The sequence below is a fragment of the Xenopus laevis genome, chromosome 7S, assembly GCF_017654675.1.
Source record: "Xenopus laevis strain J_2021 chromosome 7S, Xenopus_laevis_v10.1, whole genome shotgun sequence".
Taxonomy (NCBI): Eukaryota; Metazoa; Chordata; class Amphibia; order Anura; family Pipidae; genus Xenopus; species Xenopus laevis.
The window spans coordinates 2683196-2697855 of NC_054384.1; the positions used below are offsets into that span (position 1 = coordinate 2683196).

Sequence of the window (14660 nt, forward strand, 5' to 3'; positions counted from 1 at the left end):
AATTTTGAAATCCATCAATGGATCACCTTCCCCCAACTCTCTTTACAGGGAATTCCATAACTTGATTCTTTCTACAGACCCCCTCTCCTATGCTGGTTGTTAAATCTCCTTAAAGGATAAGTAACATAAAAAAAAATGTAAAAAAAATTCTTTGTATACTATGAAAAAAAACCCCAACACATATTAAACTTTAAAATCACAAAGTCTTTATTAAGAAATAACTTACCGAAACTTCGCTTGCGATCGGGTGATTCATCGTGCGGTGCTTGTTCCCTCCTCCCTGCCTTCCTTATAGGAGATAGCCAGGGAGGAGAAATCGAGCGCCGCGCGATAGATCGTCGCCCTGTCGCCATTTCTGAAGAGGAGCGCAAATAAAGACTTTGCAATTTTAAAGTTTAATATGTGTTGGTGTTTTGTTTTCATAGAATACAAACAAATGTTTTAAAAAATTTTTTTGATGTTACTGGTCCTTTAAACAGGTTGTTCACCTTTAAATTAACTGTTAGTATCATGTAGAGAGGGATATTCCAAGACAATTGGTTTTCATTATTTGTGGTTTTTAAGTTATTTAGATTTTTATTCAGCAGCTCTCCAGTTTGTAATTTCAGCGGTCTGGTTGCTAGGGTCCAAACCACCCTAGCAACCATGCGCTGATATGAAGAAGAGACTGTAATATGAATTGGAGAGGCCTTACAGAGCATTCGTATTTTAGATGGGGTCAGTGACCCCCATTTGAAAGCTGGAAGAAGAAGAATTTATAAAGAATAAACTATAAAAAAAGAAAAAATGAAGGCCAATTGAAAAGTTGCTTAGAATTTAGAACAAGATTTAGTATGTTATAGTAGTCGTAAGGCTATGACCTGCAGCTGAGACACTTTTTGGACTGACCAAGCACTGGGGACCCTCTTTTCTATGGCAAATAAATCTGTTTTGCTCAGTCTTTTCTTGTAACGTCAGTTTCATCCTTGGTTGGTTTTTGGAAGATGCTGAGATAATGGAAGTTGCAGAAGTGTGAAACACACACAACGATACGGGAGTACGAGGAAGAAGTGAGAAAATACTTGACCTATAGAATATCCTCTCCCCTCCCCGAGGGGTAAATTATCTTGATGAAACGCTGAGATTGGCTCCTCCCCATTGCCTGGGTATTTATTATTGACGTTCAGGCAGGAGGAGAATTTACCCAGGAGCTGCTGTTCAATCACTTTCAGGTAAGTTCTTTCCAGCTCTTTCATGAAATGCGTGACGGCTTGGGTCGAACCTAGAAATACCTAGAAATACTCATATACAGGTATGGGACCTGTTATCCAGAATGCTATGTCTATGGAAGATGGCCTTTCCATAATTCGGGGCTTTCTGGATAATTGGTTTCCTGTTAACACATCCCATATCTGTATATTATATATATTTTTCGTATCCAGCTGCAGAGGTGTGCAAGGAGGGAGAAGGAGTATTAAAATGAATTTGTTTTATTCCCACTTTCATGTTTCCTACAAGCAGTTCAGTAATAAAGACATTTCATACAGTGGCTGATACATTGTTCAGTGGCTCTAAGTTACATTGAAAGCAACTGAAAAAAGGCCATTATTTGTGGAATACTAATTAATAATTAGATGTTTCATAGAGGTCAAATGCCCCTTTAATTAATGAAGAGATTTCAGCAGAACTTTAGAGGAAAAGTTTGGAACAGGATGACAGTTTTTTCAGCATAATATGTGGCTAATTTCTAATTGTTGTTGTTAATCATTATTATTTTGTGAAATGCTTTGTTTTTGTAGCCCCTCCCATATTCCTATTCTGCTATTTAATTCCCTGCCTGGTTACTAGGGTAAGTGGGACTATAGCAACCAGTTACAAACTGAAGAGAGGCAGAATAAAATATGTACAAATTATTTAAGGAGAACTAACCCCTAAAAATGAATGTGGCTAAAAATGTCCTATTTTATATAGTGAACTTATTGGACGAGGCTAAAGTTTGAGCTTGTCAATAGCAGCAATGATCCAGGACTTCAAACTTGTCACAGGGGGTCACCATCTTGGAAAGTGTCTGTGACACTCACATGCTCAGTGGGCTCTGATTGGCTGTTGAGAAGCTAAGCTTAGGGCTCGTCACTAATTATCCAGCAGAAAATGAGCTTCCCTGGCTGTAATATAAGCTGATGCTACAGGTTTGCTGATTATTCCATTCTGATGCTAATTGCATTGATTTCTGTGCTGCCATGTAGTAATTAATGACTAATCAGCCTTATATTGTGACATTTCTATTCTATGTGTACTGTATATTGTGAGTGGCTCCCTAAGCTCAGTAAGTGACAGCAGCACAGAGCATGTGAATCAGTGAATCAGCAGAAAAGAAGATGGGGAGCTACTGGGGCATCTTTGGAGACACAGATCTTTACTGCTAAAGGGCTGTGGTTGCCTTGGGCTGGTACAGAAGCACAAAACATCATGTACAACATTTCTACCTACTTCTATAGTTAAGCTTTAGTTTTTTAAAGAGACACCAACTGGTATATTTACTTACAAAAATTACCAACCGTATGAGGATATTTGTCTCTCTGACACTTGTCCCATTACCTATTTATGTGCTGTGCTGCTCCAGGGGAGATTCCTTTCAGTCCCTGTTCATGTTAGATTTAAAATTCTCCTTTAAACAATTTGCTAATGCAGACAATGGTATTCTGAGAATTTACAGAGAATTTACAAAGAGCAGTCTGTACAGTGTCATTTTGGACATAAATTATAATTTTACCCACAATGCAGCATTGGATCATTGCAGCAATTTGAGGAGTTGCATCTTCCGCAGCAAAATAAATGCTATTAAGCTTGGAGGTGGCAGCAAACCAGGTGGAAGTTGAGGCTGATACTTTATCCAAGGGTTCTTGATGTTTCTTCCACTCAACATTGGTTTTAAATCATCTTCTATCTTTGTTTTCTCATTTTATGTTCAGCAAACAGAGTGACAAAGTGTGGTGATAGTTTGAAGCATTGTCTAACGTCTTGGCCAATCTGGAACCAGTCTGTTTCTCGATTTCCAGTTTGGAACTTCTTGTCCCGTGTAGAGGTTCTTCATGCAAAAGCCCAAATACATACATTATTTCTGAGGGCATTCCATGAATTTCAGTCTTTCTTCATTTCCAGCTATGATTACAGTGTTATCCGTGCATCCAATGGTTCTTGATGTTTCTTCCACCCATCTTCGGTTCTTGTTCATCTTCTATCCTGGTTTTCTCATTCTACGTTTAGCAAACAGAGTGACAATGTGTGGCGATAGTTTGAAGCATTGTCTAACGTCTTGGCCAATCTGGAACCAGTCTGTTTCTCTATTTCCAGTTTGGAACTTCTTGTACCATGTAGAGGTATTCATGCAAAAGTCCAAATACATACTGTACATTATTTCTGAGGGCATTCCATGAATTTCAGGCTTTCTTCATTTCCATCTATGATTACATTATCATCCATGTATCCAATGGTTCTTGTTGCTTCTTCCACCCATCTTCGGTTCTTGTTCATCTTCCATCTTGGTTCTCTCATTCTATGTTCAGAGCACAGGGTGTTAAGAAATATGTACAGAAACAGGACAATCTCATATTGACTGAAGCTAAACGCCTCATAGCTCATAACTGGAAGAAACCTAGGCCTCCTACAGGTAATGAGCTAAAAGCAGCTATTCAGAATATCAGACGGATGGAGTACCTAGCAGCATTACATAATTCCCAGCTTTCAAACTTTGATTAAGTATGGTCACAGTGGGACTTATTGAACCCTACATCTAACTAGAGTCCTTCTCACTTAAGATGACTATCCCTTTTGAAACAAAGCTAAAAAATGATGGAACAGTCCCTCTCTCCCCTCTAAGACTATACAAGGGCTAAGACTAAATCTGTTCATAGACGCAAAGATCGGATTGTACAAATCATTGACGATCGGATTTCCCCATCTCCCGACCTGCCACTAACCATTCCGATCAAATAAAGTAGTAAAATAAAAGATCAGTCCCTGACAGCAATCGTACGAAAGTTATGTCCGACCAAAGCTAATGACAGTCTCCCACTGAAAGTCGTACGATTGGCAATACACGCAGAGATATTTTTCGGCAGCCGACAGAAATCTTTAAACCTGTAGGATCAACCAAACGGCCGATCTCCCCCGGACGAAAAATGACGGGACTCTCCACACACGGTCCGGAAATCATACGAATCGAGGATTCGTACAATCAGATCTTTGCGTCTATGGCCAGCTCTAGGGAAACCATTTCCCAGACTTTAGAAATATGTACAGAAACAGGCCAAACTCATATTGACTGAAGCTAAACGCCTCATAGATCGTAACTGGAAGAAACCAGGGACTCCTACAGGTAACGACCGATATCCATCGGACGAAAAATGTCAGGACTCTCCACATGGTCCAAAAATCATACGAATCCTCAATTCGTATGATAAGATCTTTGCGTCTATGGCCACCTTTAGTCTCCCCCGGGCTCAAATGGTTTAAAGTTAAAACTCTCTTGTTTTACAACTTCATTATTTACAACTTGTGTAAACATCTTGGGAACAACAAGGGGCGGGCCTTGACGCAAAAGGTGACAGAGCAACGCGCGACAGAAACCTGAAAAAAATGGTAAGTACTGAGCGAATTGGGGGCGGGCCAAGGGCTTTTTCTTAATACTGGCCCCGGCCTAGGCCGGTAAAATCCCGACCGGGTGGCAACCCTACGGTCACTACTCCATTGGAGTAGAATGTATAACAGTACATAACGCACCAATGTACAACCCAATATGATGTGTTTAACAATAATGATGTGTAATTTCACGCAATTGATTGATAAAAATTCTAAATAAAGAGTTTTAAAAAAAAAACAAAAACTTACCGATACTCCTCTTGCACTTCTCTTCAGAAAAGGCGACAGGGTGATGATCCATCGTGCGGAGCTTGATTTCTCCTTCCTGGCTATCTCCTATACAAGGCAGGGAGGAGAAATCAAGTGCCACACGATGGATTGTCACCCCGTCGCCTTTTCTGAATAGGAGCACAAGCGGAGTATCGGTAAGTTATTTTTTTTAATAAAGACTTTGCGAATTTAAAGTTAAATGAATCTTGGTGTTTTTTTTCCGTTATGTATGTTTTTTTATGTTACTGGTCCTTTAACATCTCATGCTCGTTCCCTATGTCTGTGTGTTTGCTCAGTTTCATTCCATTGTAATCTATGCAGTACCTTGTACATTGAACAAAGCATTAAATATTCTTATTCTATGAGCCTGGAGATTGTTCTCATAGCCCTAGACAACAAGTGATCGGCACTTGTATTAGTAATTACATTATATTGCTCAATCTAAGGGCAGTGATCTGGTCCTATTGGACAATGACTTCTGGTTTCAATGTGACATTTCTCTAGTTTGTTCCAGAGAAGGAGGACGTTTCCTGCAGTGATCGCTGGGAGACCAGAGGGATCTTCCCGTAGGTAATTGAATTCTAGAATATTTTGCAGAAGGTTTTGTGTTTTCTGTCACTCTTTTATTTTTTTGCATGAAAATGTATTTGTTTTCTCTAATTTCAGATGTTTTATGTTTTGGGACTAATTTCCTTTTTGGTTCCTTTTGTACAAGGTAAGACAAGAAGCTTGAACCCCCAAAATAAGAATCACTGTTACACAAAGGCACAGATATGATGGTCAAACACTAGATGATTTTATGATTTGGCCACCCACATGTTGGACCCAATTGGGATGATGGGATTGTTTGGCCAATGGAGCAATAATCAGATTATGGAGCCCTGGAAATGACTACATTAAAATAGAAATACGTTCCTCTCCTGGTGGGATTTTCAAACTAATAAGCATTTAGCTGAAATAGGATATAGTTTCTCTCTTTTCTTTGAACAACAAATTAAGATGTTTTTAGAAGTTCCACAGAGATCCCCCCATGTGTTCCATGGGAACGGTCTTTAAAAGTGAATAATATAAAAACACTACAACTCTAAAGCTTGAGCGAATAAATGGCACCTTCATACCAAACTCAAGTCTCTTGCTTTGGAATCCCTTAGAACTCGGCATGTCCATAGAACAAGAGAACAGTCGAATGATGATACCTGTGTTACCTTTCCATTTGCAGCATTAAAGGAAATCTGCTATGAAGGGACCGGCTGTTTTGAAAACAGTTTCCCATGGGCCGGAACAGAAGCGAGACCAGAGCGGAGTCTCTCCTGGGCACCGGAGCAGGTCAATACTCGGTTCCTCCTCTTTACCAAGGACAATCCAGATCACTTCCAGGTAAATCCTTTATAAATTATTGTCTTTCATCTTTATGCGCAAGGTCTTATTAGGGGGCTGTTCCTCAAACCTTCACCCTGGGGCCCCCTAGTCCTCCCAAAATTACATTTTACTCCCAAAAATACTTTATTTAAAAGTTATTCAATTTCCAGCAGCTTTGGTGGTGGCACAAAGGATGGGCATTGGTGAAGTCGCACAGAAAGGATTTGTCTCCTATCAAACCTGATAAAGTGTTGCATGATGAGACTTCCCCTACAACTAGAACTGATCTTTGAATTTTGATTTGTTTCCCAGGAGATAAATTCCTCCACAATATTTCAGTCACATTTTCAAACGACCAGGAAAACGCGGTTTGTTATACACGGATACACTGATTCAGGAGACAAGGGCTGGGTACCGGACATGTGTAAAGTGAGTATTCTCATTGTTTGGCTTAAAGGGAAACTATAGGGCCCCAACAGAACTCCATACAACCTTCCTATCCCAACTCCCCAAGGCAGCCCTGCTCCTCCCTACTCGGCCAGGAGAGGCGGAGCAAAACAGTGATGGGTAGCCAGTCCTATCGCTGGCTTCCTGGCCAAATATACAGTCATATGAAAAAGTTTGGGAACCCCTCTGAGCCTGCATAATAATTTACTCCACTTTCAACAAAAAAGATAACAGTGGTATGTATCAGAGTACTGGGGTGTTTTCTTAAGAAAGATTTTTAGTGAAGCAGTATTCAGTTGTATGAAATTAAATCAAATGTGAAAAACTGGCTGTGCAAAAATTTGAGTACCCTTGTAATTTTGCTAATTTCAATGCATGCAACTGCATTACTGGCAACACCAAATTGGTTGGATTTGTTAAGCCTTGAACTTCATAGGCAGGTGTGTCCAATCATGAGAAAAGGTATTTAAGGTGACCAATTGCAAGTTGTGCTTCTGTTTGACTCTCCTCTGAAGAGTGACAGCATGGGATCCTCAAAGCAACTCTCAAAAGATCTGAAAACAAAGATTGTTCAGTATCATGGTTTAGGTCAGGGATCCCCAACCTTTAGAACCAGTGAGCAACATTCAGAAGTTAAAGGAGGTGGGGAGCAACACAAGCATAAAAAATGTTCCTGGCCACCCAAATAAGGGCTGTGATTGGCCATTTAGTAGCGCCTATGTGGATTATCAACCTATATTGAGGCTCTGTTTGGCAGTGCATCTGGTTTTTCAAAAATAGGCACCTGCTTTGAATCCATTGGGAGCAACATCCAAGGGTTTGGAGAGCAACATGTTACTCACGAGCTACTGGTTGGGGATCACTGGTTTAGGGGAAGGCTACAAAAAGCATCTCAGAGGTTTAAACTGTCAGTTACAACTGTAAGGAATGGAATGAGGAAATGGAAGGCCACAGGCACAGTTGCTGTAAAACCCAGGTCTGACAGGCCAAGAAAAATCCAGGAGCGACATATGCGGAGGATTATGAGAATGTTACAGACAAGCCAAAGATCATCTCCAAAGACCTGCAAGAAGATCTTGCTGCAGATGCAGGTGTATCTGTACATCGTTCTACAATTCAGCACAATTTGCACAAAGAACATGTGTATGGCAGGGGGATGAGAAGCCCTTTCTGCACTCACACAAACACACTCGCTTGTTGTATGGAAAAGATCATTTACACAAGACACAGGCATTTCGGAACAAAGTGCTTTGGACTGAGGAGACACAAATGGAGTTATTTGTCATAACAAAAAGCGCTTTACATGGCGGAATTTCGAGAAAGAAACCTGCTACCTACTGTCAAATTTGTTCCTACAAGGCCCAGGGCTGGGGATGCAGCTTTAGGGCGGTGCTTACAGCACAAACAGAAAAACTAAAATTAACAGTGTTTTCCAACCTCCTGGTTCTTCAGAGCACTTGTGCGTTGGCCAAAAAAAGCAGTTAATCAATTTACCATTCCCAGTTAAACTTACTCGTATAATGAACTCCTCCTTGTCTTTAAACCTGAGACACAGACTTTAACTGGTTGAAGGGAAAGGCTTGTCACAAGGTCCCACTAAATGAAATGTTTATTGTGTGTATTGCAGACAATGCTGAGTGTGGAGAACATTAACTGTTTCTGCATTGACTGGAGCAGGGGATCCCACACTGAATATGTTCAGGCAGTAAATAATATCCTCGTTGTTGGGTCAGAAGTGGCAGATTTGGTTAAAACTCTACGGGTATGAAACAAAGACAATGTAAGATTTAAGGGCAAAGAAATATGGCAATGAATTTATGTACTGTTAATTGTTTCTTCAGGATGAATTGGGGTACTCTCCGTCCCTTGTTCATATTATTGGGCACAGCCTTGGGGCGCACGCAGCTGGGGAGGCAGGGAAGCAGATGCCCAGCATTGGGCGAATCACAGGTGGGTGCCACAACTAGAGAATTACCCTCCTTCTATGAACAGAAGTAGCCTGACCATGGGACATGTATAGAGCCAATGAGCTGAACCCTAATACTCTACTATTAAAGGGGAAATAAATACAACATAAGGCAAAGGAAGATCAGTCTTGATCCAAACTGCAGGTTTTTTTGCAAATATAAAGGGGAAGTGAAAAAAAGAGATTAAATTTCAAGCTATGGCCCTTCATAAGTCCTTGAATATATTGATGTATCTTTTGTTTAACTAGGACTGGATCCAGCTCAGCCTTATTTCCAGAACAACCCAACGGATCTGAGATTGGATCCAACAGATGCCAGATTGGTTGATGTCATTCACACCGACACCGCCCCATTCGATTCCAGTCTGGGTATGTCATTAGTCATTACAGTGAGGTCACAATTTAAGGGGTTGTTCACCTTTTTAAATAACTACTAATATGATGTAGAGAGGGATTTCTGAGACAATTTGCAATCGGTTGTAATTTTTTATTTTTTGTGGTTTTTGACTTATTTAGCTTTTTATTCAGCAGCTCTCCAGTTTGGCATTTCAGCCATCTTGTTGCTGTAGTCCAAATTACTCTAGCAACCATGCATTGATTTGAGACTGGAATATGAATAGGAGAGGGGCCGAATAGAAAGAAGAGTAATAAAAAGTAGCAATAACAATACATTTGTTGAGCATTTGTTTTTTTAGAAGGGGGTCAGTGACCCCCTTTTAAAAGCTGGAAAGACCCGGGAAAAAAAGGCAAATAAGTTTAAAATGGTTTAAAAACTATAAAAAAGAAAAAGTGAAGTCCAATTGAAAAATTGCCTAGAATTGGCCATTCTGTAACCTACTAAAAGTTTTCTTAAAGGTGAAATACCCCTTTAGCTATATATCAAATAAATATTGTGTTTTGCAGGACTAGGAATTAACCAGTTAGTGGGCCACTTGGACTTCTTTCCCAATGGGGGAATCCAGATGCCGGGGTGCAAACACAAAGAGAATTATAATTCTGAGATTGACAAGGTTTTACAAGAGGTTTCCCGAGGTAACTGGACTCTCAATATCTCAGAGGAATACAACAAACTGGTCTGTAATCATCTCCGGAGTTACAAGTACTACATGGAGAGCATCATCACTCCCGATGGCTTCATTGGCTTCCCAGCATCCTCCTACTTGTCCTTCTCATCAGTAAGTTCTAATTATTCTTGTCTTTCCCTTTAAGAATGGAATTCTACTGTATATTAATGGTTTCATCAGGGGTGATTCTGTACCCCAATGCCACAACCCCAGGAGCCACTGGTAACCTGAAGGGTGTTACTGTGTGAGGCAAGATTCTCACCTTTCCTTATAGTAACAGTACTCCTGGGTCTCATTCTCCCTTTTATCCAAGAAATGGAAAAATTAATAGTTAAATATATAATATCAACCCACCCACCATATTCCTCCCAGCTTCAATGAAGGAGTTACTGATGCAGCTGGTGTTTTACAGCTATAGAAAAGCATTGGGGTAACAGTCACCCTGCTATAGTTCCAGGGGTACCCAGGGCACAAATAAGCATCTCCCCCCAAATCTCCCCCTAACTGACCTTCAGACTGGGCTCCCTTAGCTCATAACAAGGTTACAGATATATATAAACATTGGGGTGTCACCCTGCTATAGTTCCAGGGGTACCCAGGGCGCAAATAAACACTCACCCCAAATCTCCCCCTAACTGACCTTCAGGCTGGGCCCCCTTAGCTCATAACAAGGTTACAGATATATAGAAACATTGGGGTGTCACCCTGCTATAGTTCCAGGGGTACCCAGGGCATAAATAAACACTCACCCCAAATCTCCCCCTAACTGACCTTCAGACTGGGCCCCCTTAGCTCATAACAAGGTTACAGATATATAGAAACATTGGGGTGTCACCCTGCTATAGTTCCAGGGGTACCCAGGGTACAAATAAACACTCACCCCAAATATCCCCCTAAATGACCTTCAGACTGGGCCCCCTTAGCTCATAACAAGGTTACAGATATATAGAAACATTGGGGTGTCACCCTGCTATATTTCCAGGGGTACCCAGGGTACAAATAAACACTCACCCCAAATCTCCCCCTAACTGACCTTCAGACTGGGCCCCCTTAGCTCATAACAAGGTTACAGATATATAGAAACATTGGGGTGTCACCCTGCTATAGTTCCAGGGGTACCCAGGGTACAAATAATCACTCACCCCAAATCTCCCCCTAACTGACCTTCAGACTGGGCCCCCTTAGCTCATAACAAGGTTACAGATATATAGAAACATTGGGGTGTCACCCTGCTATAGTTCCAGGGGTGCCCAGGATACAAATAAGCACTCACCCCAAATCTCCCCCTAACTGGCTTTCAGGCTGGGCCCCCTTAGCTCATAACAAGGTTACAGATATATAGAAACATTGGGGTGTCACCCTGCTATAGTTCCAGGGGTACCCAGGATACAAATAAGCACTCACCCCAAATCTCCCTCTAACTGACCTTCAGACTGGGCCCCCTTAGCTCATAACAAGGTTACAGATATATAGAAACATTGGGGTGTCACCCTGCTATAGTTCCAGGGGTACCCAGGGTACAAATAAGCACTCACCCCAAATCTCCCCCTAACTGACCTTCAGACTGGGCCCCCTTAGCTCATAACAAGGTTACAGATATATAGAAACATTGGGGTAACAGTCACCCTGCTATAGTTCCAAATCTCCCCCTAACTGGACCCCCTTATCTTATTTCAGGTTTAGGGGTATATATATAGTTATACTTCTGTCTGCCCTGTTTGTATTTGCCTTGGTCTGATCAATGGCACCAACTCTTGACCAGGTCTTTCCTCTTTCCAGGGAGATGGATTCCCGTGCCCAGCTGATGGATGCCCATTAATGGGGCATTATGCGGATTCATTTAGTGGTGCCACAGAGATTAGTCGGGTGTTTTACTTGAATACAGGAGATTCTCTGCCCTTTGCCCGTAAGTCCCTAACACCAATTATATTTTCTTTTTTCAGAGATAAAAGCCCAGAGAGGCAGTCGCAGGCGGACAGCACTACAGAACAGAAAGCACACACTGCATGGACTATGATCCTTGTGCCATATCTGAGCTGGAATAATTGCAGGGCCCCTTAGATTGTGCCATGTCACCCAATATTTCGAGACAATACAATTGGGTGATCATTTAAAGGGGCTCAAAGTGATCCTTCCCTCCAAACTGTGCTGTAGGGCAACTCCCACTGATTACCAAGCACCTCCAAAAAGAATCACCCCCCTCAAACCATTAATAAACCCCATTAAATATAACGCCACTTTGGTCCCACAAAATGAGAATTATTGAATCAAAATATCTTTTCTCAAACTTTTTACACTGTAACAGGTTGGCGATACCAGGTGACGGTCCATATCTCAGCCCCAGTGTCTGTCCTGGGATTGGTCCGGCTGTCTTTGCTTGGGATCAATGGAAAAACAAAAATGCATCAAATTTTTAGGTAAATATAACTGTATTGGACTGTGTGTAATGGGACAGATCAGCCGTTGCTCTGTCATGTACCTGATTTACATTTTACAATTTTACTTCTTATTAAACCAACTGTAACTTCTACATAATATTCACATCTTCTTTAATTTAGAAAGGAAATAATTCTTTCAAATCATCATGCTGATAGTGCCATAGTTTTATGGGATCTCTCTGTACAGACTATGAGCAAACTTAGGGACTGTTCCTGCTGAATTGTGCTTAGTACAGGGAATACCTATATTGCCATAGTTTTATGGGATCTCTCTGTACAGACTATGATCAAACTTAGGGACTGTTCCTGCTGAATTGTGCTTAGTACAGGGAATACCTATGTGCCATAGTTTTATGGGATCTCTCTGTACAGACTATGAGCAAACTTAGGGGACTGTTCCTGCTGAATTGTGCTTAGTACAGGGAATACCTATACTGCCATAGTTTTATGGGATCTCTCTGTACAGACTATGAGCAAACTTAGGGACTGTTCCTGCTGAATTGTGCTTAGTACAGGGAATACCTATGCTGCCATAGTTTTATGGGATCTCTCTGTACAGACTATGAGCAAACTTAGGGACTGTTCCTGCTGAATTGTACTTAGTACAGGGAATACCTATGTACCATAGTTTTATGGGCTCTCTCTGTACAGACTATGAGCAAACTTAGGGACTGTTCCTGCTGAATTGTGCTTAGTACAGGGAATACCTATACTGCCATAGTTTTATGGGATCTCTCTGTACAGACTATGAGCAAACTTAGGGGCTGTTCCTGCTGAATTGTGCTTAGTACAGGGGAATACCTATGCTGCCATAGTTTTATGGGATCTCTCTGTACAGACTATGAGCAAACTTAGGGACTGTTCCTGCTGAATTGTGCTTAGTACAGGGAATACCTATGATGCCATAGTTTTATGGGATCTCTCTGTACAGACTATGAGCAAACTTAGGGACTGTTCCTGCTGAATTGTGCTTAGTACAGGGGATACCTATGCTGCCATAGTTTTATGGGATCTCTCTGTACAGACTATGAGCAAACTTAGGGCTTGTGCAAAAATAATTCCATTACTTCTTATAAAATCTCGAGATGGTTTCAGATCACACCCCATAGCTGATGCTGATAAACCAATTGTTGGAAAAACAATGAAATATAATAGGGGGTAGTTGGGGTGAGTTGGAAGATTGTGGTAAGACAAGTTGACAACCAGTCTCTGCTAATGTTACTAATGTGACCAGCCCTAGATATTATAGTGTTACACAAATGTGTTTAATATTATCCCCTGTCTGTTCCCATTGCACACAGTGGATGGATTCAACCTAAACAAACAGTCACAGCTTTCATTGATGTGGAGACCAAGGTCGGGCGCCTCAAATCTGTGGATTTCATATGGAGCAGCAGAAATGTGAAGAATTACAAACACCCGCTGGAAGTCAAGTCTGTGACAGTGGAATATGGAAGAGATGGGACCAGGTAAGAGCAAAACCCAGCGCAATGGGAAGGACATCACTGTATATTCTTCCCCCTTTTAAATTCAATTATTTATTAAATGAAATTGTAGCAGGCTGTATAATCTTCCCCAAAAATATAATGGGGGGGGGTGGTAATGTATTAATGTAAGGAAAATGTGCACCTGGTCTAGTAACCCAGAGCAACCAATCAGCAGTTACATTGACTGGTCTCCTATTTGAAAGCCAACATCTGATTGGTTGCCATTATTTTATGATATTCATAAAAAGCCCAATTGCCCTTACTGTGGGCTCCCCCATATCTGCATCAGTCTCAGACTTATATGTTGTATCTTTTCAGGTATTACTTCTGTGGCATCAGGACAGCGGGTCCAAGAACCCGTCACATTATTCCTTTGTGTAACCGGACGGCAGGACCTAAAGATCCATGATCCGCGCCCCAAGCTGTGTCGCCCCCTATCCCCGTTCCTTTGGTTTTTGTCAAATTTAAGTTAAATTATAATGTATTAAATTATTTGATAATTTGTGATAATGTGGTTGCTTTAACTAGCAGCGGTAGTTTCATGAACCATAAGATACGGGGGTAATAGAATAGAAAGGAGGACCCCAAACACAGCAGGAGAATGAGAACCACCTGGAGCTGATTTATTCTAGGTTTTTGGCCCCTTTACACACAAACTACACCTATTTACACCCTACCCCTTTACTTTCTCTTTATATATGTAAATATTCAGGACATACATTATATTACAAAAATATTCTGGTTTAGTATGGAAGGGGTGAGGGGGTGTATGTTACCACTCTAAACGGTGGATCCAGGTGCAACAGCCTCAGAACTGCAGCATAGGGAGTGAATCATAGGAACAGATGTTAGATCCTAAGCCAGAAGAAGAGAAGTCTCAACAACTAATTGTGTTAAAAGAATTCTGGTTGATTTTAAATCCTAAATGATCACAAACAATAGCCATACATACATCATGCCATCCAAGGGCACATAGATGCCTATAATTGACTGGCATGAAATGCGTAAG

General features: G+C 41.1%; 1 protein-coding gene across 3 annotated transcripts; it reads left to right on the plus strand.

Moving 5' to 3' along the window:
* Positions 1–1174: 1174 nt before the first annotated feature.
* LOC108697145 (pancreatic lipase-related protein 2) lies at positions 1175–14155 on the plus strand. 3 transcript variants are annotated; one of them, XM_041570812.1, is made up of 13 exons: positions 1175–1211; positions 5395–5460; positions 5557–5605; positions 6110–6267; positions 6562–6678; positions 8324–8458; positions 8538–8646; positions 8912–9031; positions 9566–9837; positions 11506–11632; positions 12032–12143; positions 13466–13633; positions 13970–14155. In XM_041570812.1, the coding sequence occupies exons 3-13, from the start codon at positions 5557–5559 to the stop codon at positions 14058–14060; spliced, it is 1458 nt and encodes a 485-aa protein (XP_041426746.1). In that variant the 5' UTR covers positions 1175–1211; positions 5395–5460; the 3' UTR covers positions 14061–14155. The 3 variants fall into 3 exon arrangements, with proteins under 3 accessions (XP_041426746.1, XP_041426747.1, XP_041426745.1); XM_041570811.1 differs by lacking the exon at positions 1175–1211 and having other exon boundaries at positions 5088–5460; XM_041570813.1 differs by lacking the exons at positions 1175–1211; positions 8324–8458 and having other exon boundaries at positions 5087–5460.
* Positions 14156–14660: the final 505 nt, after the last annotated feature.